We start from the raw sequence: 23,871 nt of genomic DNA on the forward strand, positions 1-23,871 counted from the left end.
CCTCCTACCGGTCTCAGTGTGCTTTCTTCTTTACTTCTCTAGTTGTAGGACTTCTTTCAGGCAGTTTTGAATGATGGTTGTTCTGTATTTTAAATGTAATTTTGATGTGGTTGTGGGAGGCAGCAAATATAGGTGTGTTTACCTATGCTCAATCTTGGTTCTCTCCCCTGTGGGTGCATTTCAAAATTTTGCTTGCCTTTGATGTATCTGAGCCAGGAAAATACCAAACTGTGGTGAGTGTGCAGTGAGAAAGAGGTCACAGTCCCAAAAGTCAGAGACCCTCAGCTCAATAGCTGAAGGAGAGAGGGGCCTTCCTTAGGTTTCATGGTGGGGCACCTGCCCTGCCTGCATAGCCATTTCTCTAGGGAAGTCCTCTGATTTTCTGTTTAGATTTTGCTATAAAGTTTTAATAACAAGTATAGAAATTTTAATTAGGCACCTCTCAAATGTAAATTTATCTTTACTTTGAGTGCAAGTTAAAATATTTTTCAGGCCCTGGCCAATGTGGTTCAGTTGGTTGAGTATCATCTCATGCACCAAGAAGTCACTGATTCAATTCCTAGTCAGGGCACATGCCTGGCTTGGGGCTCAATCCCCAGTAGAGGGGACGTGCAGGTGGCAGCTGATTGATGTCTCTCTCTCTCTCTCTTTCTCTCTCTCTCTCTCTCTCCCTCTCCCTCTCCCTCTCCCTCTCCCTCTCCCTCTCTCCCTCTCTCCCCCTCTCCCTCTCCCTCTCCCTCTCCCTCTCTCCCTCTCTCCCCCTCTCCCTCTCCCTCTCCCTCTCCCTCTCCCTCTCTCTCTCTCTGTTTCTCCTATCTCCCTCCCTTCCTCTTCTTCCCTCCCTCCCTTAAACCCTCCTTCCCTTTCTCTCTCTCTCCCTCTCGCTTCCTCTCTCTCTCAAATCAATAAAGACATACTTTTAAAAGTTTATTTTTCAGACCTTGTCTAGCAAGGTGTCTTTTCACTTCCATTTTTAAGTTACCACAATTTTCACTGTTCCTGTTTATATTTCAGCAGCCCAGATATTGTTCTGTCCCTGCCAGGGAAGAGTGTGTAGCCCTTTTGGTGCAATGTAGGATCAGGAGGAAATGGGGAGGTTAAGGCTCCTCTTCTGCTCACACAGCCAGAGGAGCTGGAGGTCTTTCTGGCAGCCTGGAAGAAGTGCTGTCCCTCCCAGTTCAGGGCCAGATGATTGTGGAGGACACAGCCAATTGATGGTGTAGGTATGTTAGTTGTGTTCCTGGAGTATCATCACCAAGACTTATCCCTATTGGTGTAACCTTGTAGGGGAATGTTAGGAACAACAGGCATCCAACTCCCTATGCCACGTGAACTTCCTGATATGAGGGCTCTCCCACAGGGTTGGCACCACTGACTGCTTGACACCCTTCTCAGCATCAGCCCAACCTTGACTTGTCCTGAGGAGTGATGGGTGTTTCCCATCCCTCTGGTGACTGGTGAGCTCGCATGTAGTTAATTCATACACAGGTGGGATTGGAGACAAACTCGGTGCGGGTCTTGTCTTCCAGGAGAATCCCTCTGCCACCTTGGAGGACCTGGAGAAGCCCGGAGTGGATGAGGAGCCGCAGCATGTCCTCCTGCGGTATGAGGATGCCTACCAGTACCAGAACATATTTGGGCCTCTGGTCAAGCTGGAGGCTGACTATGACAAGAAACTGAAGGAGTCACAGGTGATGTGGTGTGTGCAGGAGGGTGTGGTTGTTTTAACACATCTCTCCTGAGACTGTTAGGATGGTTTTACTTGCAGGTTGCCAACACTATCGTGGGCCTCGGCCCAGGGCCATGGATCAAAGGCAGATGCTCTGTCCCTCAGAGCTAGACATTAGCCTGATTTTAAAAATCCCTCACAGTTGGATTCGCAGTCTTTGCCCATTGCTACGAGCGTCAGATCCAAGGAGCCGAGGTCTGCAGAAGGCACTCTGTGCTAGTCCCACAAGAGCATGTCTAGGAAGTAAGAGCTGCGGGGCTCCTGGACCGTGTCCTCAGCTGCTGGCTTCCTTCTCTTCTGAGGACCTCTGGAGAGCAGTCGTCGGATGGGGGATCCTGGTTGTCTTCTGCGGGTTCTTAGGTCCTAATGACTTCTCTCCCAGGGGTGCCCTTGTTGGTGTTTCAGGCTGTTGGATGCTGCTTGATGCACCAGCATCATGGCTCATGGAGTTGCGGTAGGGCACCTGCCTGTGGATACCCAGTCACAGGAGCCAGGCCATGTCTGTGTCACAGGCTAACAGGGCTCTTATTTTTCATGTGCTCAGACTCAAGATAACATCACGGTCAGGTGGGACCTGGGCCTTAACAAGAAGAGAATCGCCTACTTCACTTTACCCAAGACTGACTCTGGTAATGAGGATTTAGTCATAATTTGGTTAAGAGGTGATTTTAAGTTTTAAAATATTTGTGACCATAAATAGCATAATTCCTAGTTTGCCCTTGTAAAATATCCCTCAAATTAAACTCTTTAGTGGTAGCCTAGGCACATGTTGAAAACGCTAACTTTTTTGCTCTTTTTCCTGGAAGATATGCGGCTCATGCAAGGGGATGAGATATGCCTGCGGTACAAAGGGGACCTGGCGCCCCTGTGGAAAGGGATTGGCCACGTCATCAAGGTCCCTGATAGTATCCTTTGTGTGACGAAGAGCTAGCACGGGTTTCTGTATGTTGGTCACTGTGCAGACCAGTCCTGGGGCCTTGGGTGGAGAGTATGGCCATGGCTGGAGACATCCCTTTGAGTCAAGTTTGTTTCAAGCCACTGAGCCCTTCATTTGAACTCTGAGGGCACACATTTTAAAAAATATATATATTTTAATGACTTTTTACAGAGAGGAAGGGAGAGGGATAGAGAGCCAGAAACATCGATGAAAGAGAAACGTTGATCAGCTGCCTCCTGCACACCCCCCACTGGGGATCTGCCCACAACCAAGGTACATGCCCCTGACTGGAATCAAACCTGGGACCCTTCAGTCTGCAGGCCAATGCTCTATCCACTGAGCCAAACCAGTTGGGGCTGAGGGCACATGTTTATATAAAACTACTAGAAGCACTGCTTTACCGGGAGCCAGGATGATTTGAGATGTTCACCTCATCTCTGAAGCTCACAGTCAGAACCTGGATTCTAGACGTGGCCAATCCAAACTGTCATCCTGGATGACACCCCAAGGGTCATGGGGTAGCTTGGGTGGGGAGAAGTTGCAGGGGACCGAGACACGACAGAATCTGTCAGAACATGAGTCTTCCTGGCTGTGTTGTCACCTTTTGGCTAATGGGAGGGATATGTCTCTTCAGTAACAAATTCGAGCTCCTCAGAAAGGTAAACCCAGTTTATGACAAAGATGAACCTTAACTCGGCATTGCAGATTATGGCGATGAGATTGCCATTGAGCTGCGGAGCAGTGTGGGTGCACCTGTGGAGGTGACCCATAACTTCCAGGTGGATTTTGTGTGGAAGTCCACCTCATTTGACAGGTGCGTCTGCCCCCAGCTCTAGGTGATTCTCCTTTCCTGGGGGTGGGCTTACCACCAGCCTACATGAGCATTAACAACCTGTTACTTCGCCACAGGATGCAGAGTGCACTGAAGACTTTTGCGGTCGATGAAACTTCTGTGTCAGGCTATATCTACCATAAGCTGCTCGGCCATGAGGTGGAGGACGTAATCATCAAGTGCCAGCTGCCCAAGCGCTTCACTGCACAGGGGCTGCCTGACCTCAACCACTCTCAGGTTCTTATCAGCTTGGAAAGGCTGGGCCTGGCCCGAAGAGCTGCTGCATATGGGGAAGGGGGGCCCTGAGGGCATCTGAACCCCCTAATGGCCACTTGTATCTGAAGGTTTACGCTGTGAAGACTGTGCTGCAAAGACCGCTGAGCCTGATACAGGGACCGCCAGGAACAGGGAAGACAGTGACCTCCGCCACCATTGTCTACCACCTGGCACGGCAGGGCAATGGGTATGGATCAGCAGGCCTGACTGCAGCAGTGTTTTGGGAGGGTTGCCTGTTCACTGTGTTTTACATTGTATTAGATCAGGCCTCTGGTTGCTTTTAATAAGACAGCCTGCAGCCTGTTGCTCTTTTTATTTTTTTATTTTTTTAAGATTTTTTTTTTAAAGAGATGGCCAGTTCATGGGTAGGCGTTCAACCACTGAGCTACACCAGTTGTTTGGCTCTCTGAAATTAAAAAACAACATGAAAAATATATATTTAAAAAGAAAGATTTATATATAGGGGTGTGTGTGTGTGTGTGTGTGTGTGTGTGTGTGTGTACACATATTTTCCAATTTGGAGAGAGGGAGAAAAAGATAGAAAATAGAAGCATCAATAATGAGAATTACTATTATTATTTTTAATATATTTTATTGATTTTTTTACAGAGAGGAAGGGAGAGAGCGAGCTAGAAACGTCGATGAGAGAGAGACATCGACCAGCTGCCTCTTCTCTTGCACACCCCCTACCGGGAATGTGCCCGCAACCAAGATACATGCCCTTGACCGGAATCGAACCGGGACCTTTCAGTCCGCAGACCGACGCTCTACCACTGAGCCAAACCGGTTTCAGCAATAATGAGAATTATTGACCAGCTGCCTCCTACATGTTCCCCAATGGGGACTGAGCCTCGAACCTGGGCACATGTCCTGATCAGGAATCGAACCAGCAACCTTTTAGTTCATGCAACAACACCCAACTAACTGAGCCACATTGGCCAGGGCAAGCCTGCTGCTCTTAAAGGCAGTATTGTCAGTTCACCCAGGTGGTCCTGTGCTGTCTGTACCTCAACTTGGAAAGTCTTCACCATGAGATGGAGAGGTGTGAGGATGCAGGTCTGTTATTAGCAATACTTTGCATAAGTAGAGTGAAAACTGATTGGGGACAGGGAGCCCTAGACTGGCTGGGCTTTTAGCTCCTGCATTGTGCCATTCCTGGCTTTAGCCTTTTTTTTTTTTTTTTTTTTTTTTTTTTAATCTCAGAGAGGAATGGAGAGGGAGAGAGAGATAGAAACATCTATGATGAGTGAGAATCATTGATCAGCTGCCTCTTGCACGCCCCCTACTGGGGCTCAAGCCCACAACCAAGCATGTGCCCTTGACCAGAATCGAACCAAGGACCCTCTGTCAGTAGGCCAACGCTCTATCCACTGAGCCAAAGCAGCTAGGGCTCCTGGCTTTTAGTCTTAGATTTCTCTGCCCTGCCTGAGATTGAAAACAACAGTCTTAGGTACATAGCATTTCATTAATCTCCTCTCGGCAAGCACTGAGATACTCATTCGCTTTATGTTTAAGGCCTGTGCTCGTATGTGCTCCAAGTAACATAGCTGTGGATCAGCTGACTGAGAAGATCCACCAGACTGGGCTCAAAGTTGTGCGGCTCTGTGCTAAGAGCCGCGAGGCCATTGACTCCCCGGTGTCATTCCTGGCCCTACACAACCAGATCAGGAACATGGATAGGTGGGTGTCAGGTACCTGGCTGCGGGGCCGGGGGGGGGGGGGGGGTCTCCTCGGTGTGGCCCTGGTGCAAGTCCTCCGTGCCCACTGCTGTGCCTGTGCTTCCAGCATGCCAGAGCTGCAGAAGCTGCAGCAGCTGAAGGACGAGACTGGGGAGTTGTCATCTGCCGATGAGAAGCGGTACCGAGCCCTGAAGCGCACAGCTGAAAGGGAGCTGCTCATGGTGAGGTCCTGGGCCTTGGGACATAAGATGGCATCTTCAGTTAGGTTGTGCCTACTTTTGGGAGAAAGCTTAGGTACCCTGAGACCATGCAGACAGATTATTTAGTAGTTTCTACTGCCTGCCAACCTCCCTGCTGCTGGGAACTTGTACCCTCTGAGTGAGTCTGTTATTTCATGACAAATCAACCAAAAGTAGATCCCAGCCCAGCACCTGTTCCCCAGCTCAGCACTGCTCCCCAGAGGCTGCTCAAGCACCGAGCCGTCTGTGCTGAGAGGTTTTCTCTGGTGAGGCCCACCACTTAGGATCTCAAAAGTTTATGTGCATGCTGTCAGGGAGAGACAGCTTGTTTTCGTGGTGTCAGGGGGGCAGGGACCAGAGTGGTATCATGTTCTGTTCTGCCGACCTGCCTTTGGCGCCTGGTAACCTGTTCTGTTGCGGGTGCCCTGATGCTCACGTAATCTCTTCCCCAGAATGCGGACGTCATCTGCTGCACGTGTGTGGGTGCAGGGGACCCCAGGCTTGCCAAGATGCAGTTCCGCTCCATTCTTATCGACGAGAGCACCCAGGCCACGGAGCCAGAGTGCATGGTCCCTGTGGTCCTTGGAGCCAAGCAGGTGGGCCAACCCCTTTCATGGTGTTCTTGTTTGAAAACTGGTGAGCATTCTCTCCTGTTCCAGTTCTGTATGATTCTTAATGCTGGAGGTTGTGTGTGGTTTTTAACATCCTGTAAGGCTGGGTTGTTTTTTTTTTTTAAACATCCTGGACACCCTGACAGAGCTCAAGGATGCATGGTGAGCCTTTTAAGGGGTCTTTGAGAGCATCTCTGTGTGGGTCCTGAATGAATGTCTGAGTGTGTATCATGTCTGTGGTGGACAGTTTCCCACGCCCAGTCAGTATCTTACCACTGGAATTAGCATGACTTGGTGGTTATGTGGACCCTGGACCCCTTAGCCTTCTGAGAATGGATGTCCCAGCTGCTTCATGCTTGAACCTCTCACCTGTGTGGGCCTCTCATCACAGCTGATCCTTGTGGGTGACCACTGCCAGCTGGGCCCCGTGGTGATGTGCAAGAAAGCAGCCAAGGCCGGGCTGTCTCAGTCACTGTTTGAGCGCCTGGTGGTGCTCGGCATTCGTCCAATCCGCCTGCAAGTTCAGTATCGGATGCACCCTGCACTCAGTGCCTTCCCTTCCAACATCTTCTACGAGGGCTCTCTGCAGAACGGTGTCACTGCAGGTAATACTTGGCAGGGGGTCAATGGAAACATGCGGTTCCTTCCTCCCTGAGTGGCTTTACTAACAACCATTTGTGTGTGAGGGGTGCCTCCAAGAGGTGCCATGGTCAGCAGTACAGCATGCTCACTCTATAGTGTGGATGGCCAGTTCTCAGAGCTCATGCCCTGGGCTCCACAAGACGGGAAGGCAAGACTCCTTTCAGAGTGAAGTTGGCATATGCCCTTTGCTGTGCTGACACTTGCACGAATGGTTCAAAAGCAGCACTGGGAACCAGCAGGGATTTCAGCAGGAGTCTAGATGGTGCCCCACGCTTATGGCAACCAACACCCTAAGTGCATATCCCTGTGACACTGATGGGTATGCAAGGTACTTGATGAATGAAGGACTCGCTGGTCATTCAGCTAGAGGAGTATTTATTTTCCTGAAAACAAAGTAAACTTAGGACTTTAAGAAAAACAACTAACAGTATTTATCACTAGTGATAAAATCTGAGGATTCAACAAAAATTAATATTTTAGAATCCTCATGTCCCCTAGCATGAGCTAAGTGTTCCCTGTGCTGACTAGTTTTTCTGATGAGATTAAGGTGGTGACTTTAAGTGACTGTGAGGGGAATCAGTAGATACTTCTCATCCTAATGGCTAGCGAGGGTGTTGCAAAGTCACTTGGGTCAAAGGCTGTCTCGTGCATAGGGCAGAGGAGAGAGGCTTCGGTCACAGGCCTACCCAGCACCCTCTGTCTGGCTATGGTGGAGAACTGAGTGAATCCCACAGTTGTTGGAAAAGCTATAAAATATGTCACCAGTCCTAGTTGGTTTGGCTCAGTGGCTAGAGTGCAGGGCCGTGGACTGAAGGGTCCCAGGTTTGATTCCGGTTGGCTTGATCCCCGGTGGAGGGGGCGTGCAAGAGACAGCCAATCAGTGATTCTCATCATTTTTATCTCCCTCTTCCTCTCCGAAATCAATAAAATTTTTAGAATAAAATAAAATCAGGATGGATATCCTGGCTATGGAGGTTCCCCACACCAGGCCCCCTAGCCAAGGGTTCCAGAACCAGAAGAGAAGTCCCCACAATTCCTAGCTGTAGAATCAGCTGCTGGCCCAGGCAGTTTCTCTTAAAGGGCTCTTTCTCAGGAGTCACCTCCTCTGAGTTCCAGCACTGGGGCAGCTGCTTAAAAGGAACCTGAGACATTCAAGGAGAAACGAATCTGTCTAGAATTAGAGCAAGAGCTGGAGGGGCAGTTTTTTCCCAGACAGTTGTGCTGGCAGAGGCTTTTTTTCTTTCTTTCTTTTTAAATAATTTTATTGATTTCAGAGAGGAAGACAGAGGTAGAAACATGAATGATGAGAGGGAACCATTGATTGGCTGCCTCCTGCAGGTTGGACTGAGCCCACAACCCACGCATGTGCCTTTGACCGGAATCCAACCCGGGATCCTTCAGTCTGCAGGCCAACGCTCTATCCACTAAGCCAAACCGGCTAGGGCGAGGCCATTGTTTCTTTGCTGAGTCCTTTCCTCCCTCTTCAACTGTGCTCGCGCCCCCCCCCCCGCCCCCCCCAAAGCCAGCAGGCAGAGCACCATAGTTAAATCTCCATCAACCTGGCTCATACTTTTCACCCCACTCTGGTGATTCCCTGAAATCCCACACCTCCCTACTTGCAGGCTCATCCAAGCTATTTCCATCTCTTGCCTCAGGCTTTGGACTTTCTTAAAATTTCTCAAGCAGCAACTGCCCTGAGTGTGCCCCATATCTCTCAGTAAGTGACCCCAGGCTGAGCACTAGCAACAGCTTTCCTTGATACAGAGGTTGGCTCTCTTGGACATGTTCAAGCCCAACAAAAGTAGCAGCCATCTACAGATTGCTCTGTAGCTCATGCTGGGTGGCCCCAAGAAGACCATAGACAGTGGCTGACTTTGTACCTCCCGGGAGGCCCCAGAATCTGTGCACCTGATGGTCAACTTCAGACCATGCCAGTTTACAACCCTACCACACTCAAAGGGTGGACTCGGTGAGCACCAAAGCCCCACTAAACCAAGTCCTGCTCCTTGGATTGGCTCCTATACAGCAGCTCTTCAGCTCTCGTCACAGCTGATCCCACCACCAATTGGCATGGGGGTCAGTCCCTCCCGGTGATGCCAACATCAATCAAGGCATAGCATAGCTACAGCAGGACAGTGCACACAGCTCACCCAGGGGCACAACCGAGTGCTCAGCTCAGGTAACTGGAGAGGCTGAGTCACTGGACCCTACAGGACACCTACTACTCACAGCCTCTCTACCAAGTCCAGAAGACATAGCAGATCTACCTGATATATAGAAACAAACACTGGGAAGCAGCCAGAATGCAGAGACAATTGTCTCAAGTGAAAGAACAGAAAGAGATTCTTCAGAAAACACTAAATGAAATGGAAGCAAGAAAACTACCTGATACAGAGTTCAAAATAATTGTTATAAGATGCTTAAAAAACTTACTGAGAACTTTAAGAAACTTAGAACTTGAAGGAACTTTATGAGAACATAAGCAACATAAAAAAGGAACAAAGTCCAAGAAGCACAGAATCCCAAACAAGATGAATCCAAAGAGGCCCACACTAAAACACATCCTAATTAAAATGACAAAGGTTATAGATAAAGAGGATCTTATAAGTAGCAAGAGAAAAGCAGTTACCCTAAGGGAGTTCCCATACGACTATCAGCTGATTTCTCAACAGAAACTTTGCAGGCTAGAAGGAAGTGGCAAGAAATATTCAAAGTGATGAACAGCAAGGACTATAACCAAGATTACTCTACCCAGCAAAACTGTCATTTAGAATTGAAGGTGAGCTAAAGAGCTTCACAGATAAGAAAAATATAAAGGTGTTCATCACTTAATACCAAACTGGTATTACATGGAATATTAAAGGGTCTTCTTTAATAAGAAGAAGGGGGCGGGAGGAGATTAAAAAAAAAAAAATAGGAACAGTAAACTGGCAATACATATCTATCAGCAATTGAATCCAAAGATCAAAATGAACAAATAGAACAGAGGTAGGCTCATAGGTACAGAGAACATTTTGATGGTTGCAGGATTAGATGGAGGTAAATGGTATGTGTAAAAAAAGGTGAAGGGATTTAGAAGTACAAATTAGTCATAGCCCATGGATACAGACAATAGGTGAAGGCCTGGGACAGGGTGGGTGATGGGTGGAGGGAGGCAAAAGGGAAAATACAGACATCTGTAATACACTCAGCAATAAAATAAACTTTAAAAAGAAAGACATTTGGCAGCAGACCCTGGGCTAATAGGCACTCACCATCTGGCCTCTGTCCTCACTTGAATGATAAGAGACAGACTTGATCTCATTTCTAGCTCGCCGTGAAAGGGCGGCATACCATGTATACTTGCACCTCGATGTTAGGCTATTGCCATGCAGACATCAGTTTCCTCACACGGATTTGCTGGATAGACATGCTCCTCTGACAGGAGAGCTTGCTCAATAGTGTCATCCACAAAATCCAATTGCAGAGGCTTTTGAGTCCTGTGAGGGCAGTAGTAAAGCTCTAGAAGGAAAAAGAACATCTTCATGGGCATGAGCATAGGTTTGGTAAATGAGCTGTCGAAGCACTAACCAGTAAGACCTGTTCAGGGAATGAGCAGCTCCTTGTCGAGTGTCCTGTGCCCGGCTTCACTCAGTCCTTGCCTCTTGGGCAGGGGATCCTTGGGATGGCTTCTGGCTGTGTTTTTCTTCTCTGATTGGAGGTGTTCTCTTTTCCTCCCCAATGACAGCGGATCGAGTGAAGAAGGGGTTTGACTTCCAGTGGCCCCAACCTGATAAGCCGATGTTCTTCTATGTGACCCAGGGCCAGGAGGAGATCGCCAGTTCGGGTACCTCCTACCTGAACAGGTATGGCTTCAGTGGCAGCTTGGCCAACTCTTAATTAATGTATGTAATGCTGGTCTGAAACCGCCCTCCTCACTCTGTTCTGTTCAGGTTTCTCAGGCCACAGCATGTTCTCATTTTGCTTTTCAGCGTGTTGTTTTATGTTGAGCAGATTGTTTTTTGTGTGTATGTGTGGTGAGCTTTTTCTGTCCTCTGTGACTCTCTTGGTCCAGGACAGGATGGCCCCACATGGGCATAGCTGCCCCTGACCTCCCATAGCCTCTGGTCTCAGGGGCCCACAGGTGCAGCCCAGGGAACTGAATGCCTGCTTTCCTTAGGACGGAGGCTGCAAATGTTGAGAAGATCACCACAAAGCTGCTGAAGGCAGGAGCCAAGCCGGACCAGATTGGCATCATCACACCCTATGAGGGCCAGCGCTCCTACCTGGTGCAGTACATGCAGTTCAGCGGCTCCCTGCACACCAAGCTGTACCAGGTGCGAGCTCCATCTGCCTCTGACACTCTGACCTTGATCACCTGGCCAGGGAGGTTTGCATTCGAATGTTAACCTTTCTGCTGAGTCCTGCAAATCAAGACTGTCTTTAAGAGTTAGAAGTGTGAGGCAAGGTTCATAAAGTTGTTTTTCTCAGGATACTTTTCAGAGCACAACTTGAAAAGGCACCAGGGTTGGCCATTAGGGGTGTGGTGTGTGCTGCTTTGTAGTTTCTTATCCATGAGAATGCTGTCCACTTTCTGGTAAATACCTGGGTAAAATGTCTAAAGTGTATATCATGAAGGTGCAGGACAACATAATTATTTTTTCATGTGGCATGCGTGTGTGTAGGGCACCCTGTTAACTTGGGAATAGTCTTGGGTGTTATGAGCAAGTATGCTTTTATTATTGGGAAACAGTTACCGAAAATAAAAAGACAAAGCAGGAAGGCCAGGTGAGCAGGGCCTGGGGCCAGGAATCCAGTGGTGCATTTGGACATGCTTCATGTTGCCTATGGGCCTTGAGGGCAGCCTGCTGACTGACCATGACCCTGTGTCCCTGCAGGAGGTGGAGATTGCCAGTGTGGATGCATTCCAGGGGCGTGAGAAGGACTTCATCATCCTTTCCTGTGTGCGAGCCAACGAGCACCAAGGCATCGGGTTTTTAAATGACCCCAGGCGGCTTAACGTGGCCCTGACCCGAGCCAGGTACAATGTTGAATCCTGTCTGTGCTTGTAGGTGGCAGTTGCCACCTTCCTGTCTCAGGGTCCTTCAGAGGGACTTTTACTCCGGGTGTGACGTTGGGAGGCCTCTCACTTCCTGGTCCTCCCGATAACAGTCCTCGCACCCCAGCCACACCTTGGGCTGACAGTACAGGGCCTGGGATGGGGGCTTCGCCAGTCCTGAGGTCCAAGGACTACAGCAACAACTTAGAAAGGAGGGCTCACCTGCAAGTACTTTGTTCTGTGTCCTGGTGGTTTTCTGTGGTCTCAGTCTCATGGACAGTGTCCGTTCTGTCCCCTCTGTCTTGAGATTCAAAGCCAGTGCCAGGCATGTGTCCCTGTCGAGTTGTTGAACTATGACTCTAACGTTTTGGCCCTGACTCCTTTTTGGTTCTGGGATGTAACTGCTCTGAAATAATGGTAACAGAAGAAGAGACTTGGAGAACAAGGTGGCTCTTGTGCTGCCCCTGTGGCAGCTGGAGGTCAGGCTCATGTTCCTACATCCACCCATGTTTACCCCTTTCTGTGGTACACTATGGTTCGATGGCCAGCATGGGGATGTGTCCCTAACACAGCTGGGTGAGGGTAAGTGTCCACAGAAGCTAGGGATCAGGTTACATGCCTTGTCAGGTTCCCTGAGGCATCTTAGGAGGCCGACTTGAGGCTACAACAAGGAAACTGGTCTCTGAGCTAACCTGCCAGCCGGGTTTTTTGTCATTTGAGCCCTTAGAAATGCGCTCCCAAATATACTCAGTGCAGTGTTAACAGCTTGTAGTGTGGGCTCCAGTGCCAGGCATCTAGGCAGGGAGGCTGAGGGTGGCCCTCAGTGACTTTGAACTCGGGTTTTGAATTTGGCCTCAGACTGTTCTGAGTGGTGTTTGCTATGAGGCCATAAGCACCATGTTCTTTGCGCCCACACCTTGCAGATATGGGGTCATCATTGTGGGCAACCCTAAGGCCCTGTCCAAGCAGCCCCTGTGGAACCACCTGCTGAATTACTACAAGGAGCAGAAGGTGCTGGTGGAGGGGCCCCTGAATAACCTGCGGGAGAGCCTCATGCAGTTCAGCAAGCCCCGGAAGCTGGTCAACACCATCAACCCTGTGAGCGGTGGCCGGTGGTCAGGAGGGATGGGTCCCCTTTTTCTCCAAGCCCGCGTTTTGGCAGCTGGCAGTGAGCAATGCTGATGTAGCCTGTGGGAAGTGTGTGCATATCAATCAGTGTGTAAAGAGGAGCAATGCGTGCTAGCTCCCCACACCAGTGTCCTGAGGGTGGGGGTACGGCCCAAGTCCTGGGGCTATCTAAGAGTGAGACACAGCAGTTAGGTAACCTTGTGAACCCAGGGTGCCTTGGGGGGGTGAGGGTACAGTACAGGGCTGCTTGAACTGAAGCCAGAGATGGAATGTTGAGCATCAAAGGCTGGGTTATTGAAAGAGGAGTGGGGTTTCTCACTCCCCAAACCCTCTGCAGGGAGCCCGCTTCATGACCACAGCCATGTATGACGCCCGCGAGGCCATCATCCCGGGATCCGTCTATGATCGGAGCAGCCAGGGTGAGTCCTCTCTGGGGGGCCTGGGCCAGCACTGAGGATGTTGACCCTTCCCACGCCTGCACTGCATCTGTCCACAGAAGCCTGCCTGACAACGAGCTCCTTCTCAGCTTCCCTCTGAGATCAAAGTGTTGGTCTTTGGCAGTTTCTAAAAATAAGATTTTTAAATAACACAGTTGTGCCAGGTTGGCCCATGCTCCCACCCCACCTGCCCTGTGCTCCCCTTTTCAATGGGAACTCACACATGCAGTTCTTCCAAGTGGCCTGCAACCTCATTTCAGGTTTGTCTCCTTCCTGAAGTCTCCTGCTTTGTCAGAGCTCTGAGTTGGGAGCATGTACTCATCTCCTATGTGGAGTCTCCATGTCCAAAGGCTGAGTCTGACCCTGCTGGCTGGAGCACCTCTTCCTGCCTGAGCCAGTGTAGACGGTTCCCTTTCATCCCCCAGGTTCCTGCCTGCTGGGACCCTTCCCCACCCCCGTCACCACAGAGGGCGACACAGCCCTGTCACCGAGTTCAGTGCCACCTGCCCACGTTTTTACTGTGGGCTGTTCCCTCCTGTGCTCGGTACTCATCCCGAGAGGAGGTGTACCCCGGCTCCTCTTCTCACGTGTTCTCGGCAGCCCCCTTTCTTTGACCCTCTATTTGCCTGACCTCTGGGTTCAGATTGGAGATCGTGTTCTCTAACAACAACAATCTTTCATCACCACATCCAGCAAGTTTCTGTGGAGCTTAAGCATTCTCTTGTTTTTTATTTTTTATTTTTTTAATTGATTTTTTTTTACAGAGATGAAGAGAGAGAGAGAGAGAAAAAAAAATCAATGCGAGAGAAACATCAATCAGCTGCCTCCTGCACACCCCCCACTGGGGATGTGCCCGCAACCAAGGAATATGTCCTTGACAGGAATCGAACCTGGGACCCTTCAATCCGCAGGCTGACACACTATCCACTGAGCCAAACCGGTTTCGGCTCTCTTGCTTTTTGATGTGTGTGGTATGAACATATGTTTTGGCACAGAAAGGACCATTTTTATTTGAAATATTGAGTGGTAGTTCTCAGTTTGTCAAGTCCCTGTAGTTTGTCAGAATCCCCTAGGAAAAAAGATGGTTTTCCAGGCACCACCCCAGCAGGTTGAGAAGGGGATTGATGGTGAGAATCCGCAGCTGGCAGTTCTTGCTGTGGGGACACCCTAAAAACTCCCGGCAGAGTAGCTGACAGGAAGTAGTCATGTCTGTAGTTCCAAGGAAGTAGGAAGTAGACTCACCTGTACACAGTGGAGAACTTGCCATGTACCCTGTCTTACAGGCCGGCCCTCGAACATGTACTTCCAGACCCACGACCAGCTCGGCATGATCAGTGCTGGCCCCAGTCATGTGGCCGCCATGAACATTCCCATCCCCTTCAACCTGGTCATGCCACCCATGCCACCTCCAGGGTATTTTGGACAGGCTAATGGGCCAGCTGCAGGTGAGCAAGCACCAGGCCTCGGAGCAAAAATCACTTGTCATTTAGGCTTAGACCCCTTCAAGGAACCTTGGACACTGTATTTCAGGCCGAGGTACCCCAAAAGGCAAGACAGGCCGTGGTGGACGCCAGAAGAACCGCTTTGGCCTTCCTGGGCCCAGCCAGACGAACCTGCCCAGCAGCCAGGCCAGCCAGGATGTGGCATCACAGCCCTTCTCTCAGGGGGCCCTGACACAGGGCTACATCTCCATGAGCCAACCCTCCCAGATGAGCCAGCCTGGTCTCTCCCAGCCCGAGCTGTCCCAGGTGAGCTGGCTGCACTGAACTTGAAACACATCCCACTTGCAGAGAAGTTAGGCAAACCCAGGGTGCCCTACGCACACGCATGCATACACGCACATACACACCCTTACCCTTTACACACTCCCCAAAGGACTCAGGAGGAGGATGGCCTCCTGCATGGCTGCCTCAGCAGTGGTGGTACGGGTTTAGAACATTCTGTCCACGATGCTGCCCTTTCAGACAGCCCTAGGTCACCCGTCTCAGTGGTGAAGTCACCAGTATGGGTCTCCTGCTGCTCAGGTTTCAGGACTCCTTTTTCAGACTCTTCTCTGGGCTTGGGAGGGGCTGAACACACAGCAGATTCTCAAAGTTGCAAGGACATGAACCAGTTCTCTGGCTGCTCATCTCCCCAATTGTGTCTTTCAGGACAGTTACCTTGGTGATGAATTTAAGTCCCAAATTGATGTGGCGCTGTCGCAAGATTCCACGTACCAGGGAGAGCGGGCGTACCAGCATGGTGGAGTGACGGGGCTGTCCCAGTACTAGAAGGCAAGCCAACCCCGGAGGAGGGCTTCCCCGGGCCTGGGCTTGTCAGAATGTGGGAGTCTCAAGTCCAGGAGGGGCCACCTCATCATTGTGACCTGTCACTGCAGGTCCCTGCACCCCTCCCTGTGTTAGGTCCTCTCCTGAGAGTCCTGGAACTCTGAGAAAGGCTGACTGTGGAGGCCCATAGTCCCCTGGGCCGGCAGGGAGGACAATACCTTTCCCTGCTGGCAGCTTGTGAGGGGACGGGTCCTGGCACTGGGTGGGCACGGAACCTCTGCAGAAGGGGCCTGTGAGTCATGTCTGTAGTTCCAAGGCACCTTCCTCTGACAAGGCCTCTTACCCATTGCTGTAGGGCTGTCAGTGTGCCAAGCGGAGTTGTGTGCTGGCACTGCTAGGAGAAGGGGGGCCCTCTTATGGCACAGGCTGTGGCCTTAGCTTTTGATGGTCTTCTGTCTCTGGTGGAAAGTCAGTGGTCTGAGGGCTGTCTAGCACGTGAGGTCCCATTTTACAGGTGAGAACATGGGTGCTTAGTGGAAGTAGGGAGAAAGCACCTTGCCTTCCAGGCAAGGCTGGGCTCCTACCTTCTCTGATAGTCTGTGCCCTCTCCCTCTCTCTCTATAGGTGGCAGCGGAAGAGCTAAGCTTTGTGGCTTAGTCCATCAGCATCTTATCCTGGGTAATAAAAAATAAAAATAAATGGATACCTGTTTTCCACTGCTAAAACTGAAGCACCACTGTGAGCAACAGGAGAGGGAGAGGAGCACCCGAGGGAGAGCAGCCCGAGATAGTGAGCGCCCACTGCTGGCACCGCGGCGAGGAGACAGAGGGAGCGGAGGTGGGGCTGGCCAGCCCGAGAGCCCTGCAGCCAGCTCGCCAAGGAGGCCCAGCTCGCCGCGTCTACACCTGGGTCTGCGACCAGGAGGAGGGAGGAAGACCCTCATCTCAGAGTAGCCCTTTCCTCTGTTCTTTCTTTCTTTTTCTCTTTCATTGAAAGGGGACTACGTTTTACCAGGAACAACTCACGTTTCTGTGCTGAACAGGCTCCTTGCAGCCGAGCCGAGAGCCCCGCTGAGGCATGTGTTCTGTCCACACTGAGACCTTGCAGTCACGCTGCCCGTGTTCTAAGAGGGTTTTCATTTAAAGAAAATGTGGTGTTTGGGGTTTTCTGTTTGTTTTTAAAGATTCTTTCAAAGGAGTACTGAAAAATACTTTCCTGAGTTTGTCTCTCAAATCTTAGTGGTGGACCTGGGAGATGCAAGAAGCTTCCAGAAACGAAGTTTAGACGAGCCATTCAACGAGGTTAGGATGAACACCTGTGACGCGATCATGGAGAGGACGATTTTTGTTTTCAGTTTAGCTTCCAGCAGCTTCTCCCTGCGCGTCAGGGCAGCGAGAACATCCCTGGGCCACAGGCTCCGCTGGACTCGGAGAAGCGAGGCACTTCTCACGCCGTGGACTCGGCCCTGGAGGCCCAGCAGGGCCAGGACGAGGCTGGAGGGGGAAGCCGGCGTCCCTGACCCAGCGGCTTCCCCGGGCGGCGCCCACAGGCCCTGAGGCCACCAGCCAGCCAGAGCCTCCCCCACCCTCTTCACCCGCTCCCTGATCGTGAGCCCTTCTCCCTGTGAGCACAGCTTCAATGAGTTGGGTGATTTTCACTTTATTTGGGAAAAGAAGTTCCAGAAATAAGTTGGTTCTGTGCTGAAGGTGCTTGGGGGAGTGTGTCACTTCAGCCGTACAAATGGGCACCAACCTGGATCCGCATCGTGGAAGTTCTTGTTGGGAAAGGTCCCCTGTGGGGTAGGTGTTCATCGTCCTGGTGACCACCGAGTTGAAAACTGTTTCCTGCTTACCCTTGGTCCTAGTGACCACGGCCCCCAGCACCCCTTCCCCGCGCGTCTGACACTGGCCCTTATCCCGAAGCCTCCAGATGCCATCTGGCACACGGAGAGACGGGGCACACAGGCACCTTCCTCTGGCAAGGCCTCTTACCCCGATGCTGTAGGGCTTCTGGTAGGCCACCCAGAGGCATTGCGCTTGGATAGGCTTCTGCTGACCCGTGTGCCCTCCTGCCCTGTTCCTTTGGAGTGCTCTACCTCGCTCCGTGCTGTTGGCCTTTGTTCACCTTCTAGCAGCAATTACTCTGAGTTTTCCAAATCAAGGAGCATCTTGTACCAAGGCAATGTCACTTCTGATTTTTGGTCAATTTGTTTTAAGCTCTTTTGTCACCAATAAAATGTTAAAAACAACTCTTGCTTGTGTCACAGAGCTGGATAAGCTACAGCGGGTGGGAGAGCACTTGGTCTGGGGTCCTGCAATCTGAAAGGCAAAGCTAAGAAGGGCTGGGTCAGTGGACTGGAAAGCACCTCTGCCCCTGTGCCTGTGCTTGCGGGGTGTTTGGGGTGGTGGGTGGCGACTCCCAGGGTCCCCCTATAAGGGCCTAAGAGGGCCGGTGGCTCCAGACCACCCTTCCCCCACCAACCTGATGGATGTCAGCACTCCCCAGCCCCAGGTGACGAGACCCGAAGACGGCAGCTCAATCCACCCAGTGTTTATTGTGTCCCTGCTCCTGCCCGCCTTCAGCGGCAGCCACACTCATCCACCACCATGTCCTCGTAGTGCCGCAGCACCACGTTGTCGCTGTTGTCGAAGAAGAGCACGGAGATGGGTGACAGGCGCGCGGGAACACAGCAGGGCAGGCCGGCGGGCCCGGGGGCTGCCGAGTGCATGAGCGCGCGCAGCACGGCGTGGTTGAGCGCGGGCGGCCCCCCGGACCCGGGCAGCGTGGCGGGCAGCGAGCACTGGCCCTGGCAGTAGTTGGCCAGGAAGCCGCGCGGCGCGATGACCCAGTGATGCCAGCCCACCTCGCGGAAGCTTACGTAGAGCCGCCTGGCGCGACAGGAGCCGCCGTGGCTGCCACCCACTGAGGGCTGGGCCTCGCGCCGCGGCCGGGCTAACGGGTGGCACAGGCGCGGGTCCAGGGTCACCAACAACAGCGAGGCCTCAGCCAGGTGCCCGCAGGGGCCCGCGGCCCGGGGGCGCAGCGCCAGCACCAGGCGGAGGCTGCGCGGTACCGAGGCGTTGTGGGCCCAGGCGGCGCCCAGCAGCTCGGCGCGCACCGGTGCCCGCAGGGAAGCCACGGCCTGGCGGAGCGGCGCCGGGCCCACGCCCCCGTCCCCGGCCTGCGCCACGCTCAGCTCCCAGCCGCCGTCCGTCTCCGCCGCCGCTCCCTCCCCCGCGAAGCGCAGCTCCAGGCGGGCTCTGCTCGGGAGCTCGGCGGGCTCCACAGACGACAGGTCGAAGAGGAGCGTCCACGTCGGGCACCGCTCTGGCGCCGAGGGCTCCGCGGTCCGGGCGCGGGCACCTATGGGGCCGGGAGAGGGCTCAGCTCTCTGGGTCTCGGTGGGAACTTGGGGGGAAGGTTAGTGCCGGAGGCTGAGGGCGCACCATCTGTTACTTGGCATCAAAGGGTGTGAAGGAGGGGGAGATGGGGTGTGGGCGGGCATCGCCAGCAGGGAAGAGGCCTGCCCAATGCAGGGAACGCAGGCAGGGGGCAGAGGTGAGCAAACGCCCGGGTGACCGGGGCGGGGTGTCACCCGCAGGAAGGCTTCAGATGCTGAGAAGCGGCGGGAGGGAGGGAGAGTGGGGGCAGGGCTTCAGCCGCGAGCAAAAGGCCTTGCCGGGTGCAGGGCAGCCTGGCCCTGTGGCCACTCACCGGGTCCCCGCAGGTGTCCACGGGAGAGGGATGGAGCACAGGGGTTCAGGATGCTCGTGGGACTGGACTGGGTGGGTGGAGACCCTCGAAGTCAGTGGAAGCTCGTGGGGGGCTGGGGTGCCCGAGGAGTGATCGCCCTCCCAGACCCACGCCCCCAGAGCGGGCACCACTCACCGCGGCCAGGGACGTGGCGCACGATGTTCCCGGCGACCCCCAGCTCCTCCACGTGACACGGTCGTGGGGTGGCCCCCGGGGGCGTCCGTCGTGGGCTGAGCCTGGCCTCCTGGGGGTCCCGGCGACGAAACAGGCGCCACATGATGGGGGGCACGGACCGGGACTTTGGGGCGCCCCGGGGCGAGTCGTGCAGCCCGAGAGCCTGGAGCAGAGAGGCGGCGGGGCGCGGGGCCGCGGGGCGGCGGGCCGGGACCGGCGGGGGCAGCAGCAGGGCGAGGAGGAGGAGGAGGAGGATGCGGAGGCCGGGACGGCGGAGCAACGGCGGCATCTTCCTGGCTGGCAGCGCCGGAGGAGTGGGTGCTGGGGTCCGGGCTGGGCTGGGTCAGGGTCCCGGGGGCGTGACCGATCCTGGGCGGGGTCCCGGGAGTGGCCCAGGCCCGGAGGGGCGGAGCTGGAGGGAGCCTGGGTCTTGGGAGCCGGGGAGCTGTCCCAGGGGGCAGGGTGGGGCAGGGTGAGGTCCGGGGGAGCGGGACAGGCGTGGAAGGGTTCAGAAGCGCTTATCCTTCACCAAACCGTTCCTCAGCGGCTTCCTGGGGGCCAAAACCCGCCAGGTTAGCCTAGGACCCCACGCTCCCCGCTACTCCCTGGCCCGCCCGCCTGGCCGTCCACATCCCCTTTCTCAGCCTAGCTCCTCGTGTGGCTCCTCCCCTTTCCTTCCCACCCCAGGCCCTGGCCACCACAAGAGAGCAAATCCCACCTACCCCCTCTGCCTGACATGCTCCCACCTCCTCAACCCAATCAACACTGCTCTTCACCCTCCTCCCCTCCGAAGCGCAGGCCTGCGGAGGCCTCTGCCGCCCTCCAAGCAGGCTGGCCTGCTCCAGCTTCCCTGCCCTGTCCCTCTCCATCCACCATCTGTCTACACTGCTGCGGCCCTTATTTTCATTCCATGTTTTTATTTTTTATTTCAGAGAGGAAGGGAGAGGGAGAGAGAGAGAGAGAGAGAGAGAAACATCAGTGATGAGAATCATTGATCAGCTGCCTCTTGCATGCCCTCCACTGGGGATAGAGGCCACAACCCTAGGCATGTGCCCTGACCGGGAACTGAACTATGACCTCCTGGTTCATGGGTCAACGTTCAACCGCCGAGCCACACCAGCTGAACGTATTACATTTTTTGAACCAATAATATGTTCTCATGATCTAGACCAGTGTTTCCCAACCTTCTCTCATGATGAGAATCACCTGGTGGAGTTGTTAAAACACAGATTCCTGAATCCCAACTAAGAAGTGCTAAACTAGAATTTTTGAGAACATATAGGTAAAATTGCATACCTAACTTAGTGCTCTGTATATAAAATCTGTCTTAGAGCACTAGTTAAGTATACAATTTTACCTATATGTTCCCAAAAATTCTAGTTTAGCACTTCTTAGTTGGGATTCAGGAATCTGTGTTTTAACAACTCCACCAGGTGATTCTCATCATGAGAGAAGGTTGGGAAACACTGATCTAGACATCCCGGGATATAATCTTATAGACACTAGCAGACACTCTTTTCCATAAGAACGAAGACTCTCCTGGAGGTGATAGTTTTGGTCCCTTTAATCCTTCCTTCCCTTGGGCCGGAGCCCCTGGCCGCCCCTTCCTGGGGGCCCCCACCCTGTCCTCATTGCTTTTCCTGTGGTCACTACCCTTTCTCTCCCTGAGCCCGCAGGAGCCCTTTATCTGTGAGGTCAGAGATAAGGCCGACATGGGTCTCCGTGCGCCTGTAGTTTTCCGGTTTTGCCTGTCGTCCTTTAGACATGCAGGAGGCTCCTGGCTTCTGGACTCTTCCAACACACAGTCCAGTTGCCAGATGACAGTGTCTGTTTCTGACTCTGGTCGGAGTTCACTGTTTCCACTTCTATGTCCACATCTTTGAGCCACTGGCGTTTGCCTGGGAACTGATATGCGATAATCTCCAGATGGTCACCGAGTGTCCCGCCGTGTTCCAACAGTCCCTCCTTCCCTCCTGGTGACCTCAAGGGTGATGATTTGGCTGTGTTCCCCCACATTTTTAATTCCTGTGCTTTTATAGCACTTAAAAAATACTTTTATTGATTTCAGAGAGGAAAAGACAGGGAGTGAGAGAAGCATCAATGATGAGAGAGAATCATGGATTGGCTGCCTCCTGCACGCCCCCTACTGGGGATCAAGCCCACAACCAGGGCGTGTGGCCTTGACTGGAATCGAACCTGGGTCCTTTCAACTTTGCTGGCCGACACTCTATCCACTGAGCCAAACTGGGTATATCTCTGCCCCGTGCCGTTTCACCAGAGCTTTCCTGGTGATTCTGGGTTGTTCTATGCACAAGTGCCCCTCCCTCCTTCATCAAAAACAATGTGTTTTTTTGGAGGGGAGGGGTCGTTGCCTCTGTAGGTATCAGAGTTAGACTTTCCGGCTTCAGCGCACCCTGTGGGGAAAGAGTCAGGCGAGGGAGGGAGGTGGGGCATGAGCGCAGCCAGTCACTGTGATGGACCCCGGATGTTTCCTGGAGAAGCAGGAGGAAAAGGGGAGCGGGGGCTTCCTGGAGCTCCCCAGGTCCCCCCCCCCCCCCCCCGAGTGGCCCTCACCGGTGATGGACCAACGTCCGGGGAGGTCGTGGGCCTGGGGGTGATCTGGGAAATTTTAGAAGAACCTCCTTCTGCTGGTCTGAAGGACGGACAGGCAGACACTGGAGACAGAATGGTGCTCCAAGGCACACTGGGAGCCGGCAGAGGAGCTTGGAAGTTGGGGTGGGTTAAGTGAAAGGGCTCTAGGGGAGGGAGCGGCCAGAGACCAGGCAGGAAACAAGAGGTGGAGTGAAGAACATCAAGGATGGGGAGCAGAGGGGCACTGGGTAACTGGCTTCCTGGCATATGTCATCAGTTTGGCTCTAATAGACTCATTTTTTTTTTCAAAAACAAAGAGCAAAGATGCCACCACCCACATCAAGCATCCCTTCCTCCTGTGGTTTAAAATCCCTCCTGCAGCCGGGTCCTTGGGTCAGGTGTCAGCATCAGCTTGAGCCCTGAATTCCTTTCCCTCCTCTTACTTGGGCTGCATGTTGGCCAAAGAGACTCAGAAGAGATGGGTATTTACCTAAACCTTCCCTCCGAGCCCGCCGAAGAGGAGAAAAAGTGCTTCTGCAATGCCGGAAGCCCAGGCCCGCGACTGAATCTCACGAGTTTCTCTTGTGAAGAAAGGAACTTCAACTCCCATAAAGCTCAGATCCAGCAGGAACGGAGACTGGCTTCTACCTTCCAGAGTGCCGGCCACTGGCCCGGGGACCACAGCGGCGTGCGCTAACCGACAGGGGCTCCTTTCTTGGCCTTGGAGTCCAGTGACCAGCTCTTGATTGATCTGGGTGACAGATTCCCCCGGTGCCACATCAGCAGATTACACCGTGGGGCACCCATCCCGCTGGGTCTGTCTGCTGGGACTGGGTCCTCTCAGTGGCTTTCCTGATGGAGCCAGCAGTGAAGACTCCGATGTTGCAGAAGAAGAAGCCCCACGGCTCCTGAACCCTCCCCCGCAGCCAGGCCGGGACGAGGTGACGGCTCTCCTCCCATGCTCTTCACCGCGCCCAGCGGGCAGGCCTGAGCAGAAAGACTCGCCTGACACATTTCGGGTGACTTGAAAGAATACTTAGAACTTTAGCGCCAGATTGAGTATCAAGTACAGTCTCATGTTTAGGAACTGTTCTGCCATTGAAAAGTGGGGCCTGGCCAGTGTTGCTCAGTGGTTGAGCATCCACCTATGAACCAGGAGGTCACGATTCAATTCCCTGTCAGGGCACATGCCTGGGTTGTGGGCTCGATCTCCAATAGGGGCGTATAGGAGGCAGCCGATCAATGACTCTCATCATTGATGTTTGTATCTCTCTCTCCCTCTCCTTACCTTTCTGAAATCAATATATATATATATATATATATATATATATATATATATATATATATATAATTTTTTTTATTTTTTTTTTAAGAAAAGTGTATAGCTTTAACTGGTTTGGCTCAGTGGATAGTGTTGGCCTACAGACTGAAAGGTCCCGGGTTCAATTCCGGTCAAGGGCATGTTCCTTGATTGCAGGCACATCCCCAGTGGGGGGTATGCAGGAAACAGCTGATCGATGTTTCTCTCTCATCAATG

At 52.8% G+C, this 23,871-nt stretch overlaps 3 protein-coding genes across 6 annotated transcripts in view; 1 reads left to right on the top strand and 2 right to left on the bottom strand.

The window, feature by feature from the left end:
- UPF1 (UPF1 RNA helicase and ATPase) overlaps window positions 1–18,064 on the top strand; it is a 42,603-nt gene extending 24,539 nt beyond the window's left edge. The window contains exons 6-24 of one of the 4 annotated variants that reach the window (XM_084884676.1): window positions 1,530–1,691; window positions 2,274–2,391; window positions 2,536–2,634; window positions 3,369–3,480; window positions 3,576–3,735; window positions 3,843–3,961; window positions 5,290–5,454; window positions 5,560–5,674; window positions 6,145–6,288; window positions 6,695–6,908; window positions 10,673–10,790; window positions 11,105–11,261; window positions 11,823–11,965; window positions 12,907–13,081; window positions 13,449–13,530; window positions 14,832–14,993; window positions 15,079–15,296; window positions 15,699–15,821; window positions 16,440–18,064. In XM_084884676.1, coding sequence (XP_084740802.1) covers window positions 1,530–1,691; window positions 2,274–2,391; window positions 2,536–2,634; window positions 3,369–3,480; window positions 3,576–3,735; window positions 3,843–3,961; window positions 5,290–5,454; window positions 5,560–5,674; window positions 6,145–6,288; window positions 6,695–6,908; window positions 10,673–10,790; window positions 11,105–11,261; window positions 11,823–11,965; window positions 12,907–13,081; window positions 13,449–13,530; window positions 14,832–14,993; window positions 15,079–15,296; window positions 15,699–15,818 — 2,583 coding nt within the window. In that variant the 3' untranslated portion in view covers window positions 15,819–15,821; window positions 16,440–18,064. The remainder of the gene's footprint in view (window positions 1–1,529; window positions 1,692–2,273; window positions 2,392–2,535; window positions 2,635–3,368; window positions 3,481–3,575; window positions 3,736–3,842; window positions 3,962–5,289; window positions 5,455–5,559; window positions 5,675–6,144; window positions 6,289–6,694; window positions 6,909–10,672; window positions 10,791–11,104; window positions 11,262–11,822; window positions 11,966–12,906; window positions 13,082–13,448; window positions 13,531–14,831; window positions 14,994–15,078; window positions 15,297–15,698; window positions 15,822–16,439) is intronic. The other 3 variants (XM_084884677.1, XM_084884678.1, XM_084884679.1) reach the window with 3 other exon arrangements.
- A 286-nt stretch (window positions 18,065–18,350) lies between these two features.
- GDF1 (growth differentiation factor 1) lies at window positions 18,351–20,132 on the bottom strand. Its single transcript, XM_084884724.1, has 2 exons — window positions 19,704–20,132; window positions 18,351–19,178 (listed from the first exon to the last, which is right to left on the bottom strand). The coding sequence occupies exons 1-2, from the start codon at window positions 20,029–20,031 to the stop codon at window positions 18,394–18,396; spliced, it is 1,113 nt and encodes a 370-aa protein (XP_084740850.1). The 5' UTR covers window positions 20,032–20,132; the 3' UTR covers window positions 18,351–18,393.
- The window catches only part of CERS1 (ceramide synthase 1), a 21,504-nt gene continuing 17,744 nt past the window's right edge, over window positions 20,112–23,871 (bottom strand). Inside the window, exon 7 of the mRNA XM_084884725.1 lies at window positions 20,112–20,293. Within this exon, the coding sequence (XP_084740851.1) occupies window positions 20,251–20,293 (43 nt within the window). The 3' untranslated portion in view covers window positions 20,112–20,250. The remainder of the gene's footprint in view (window positions 20,294–23,871) is intronic.

The sequence above is a fragment of the Pipistrellus hanaki genome, assembly GCF_964339955.1.
Source record: "Pipistrellus hanaki genome assembly, chromosome: 5".
Classification (NCBI taxonomy): Eukaryota; Metazoa; Chordata; class Mammalia; order Chiroptera; family Vespertilionidae; genus Pipistrellus; species Pipistrellus hanaki.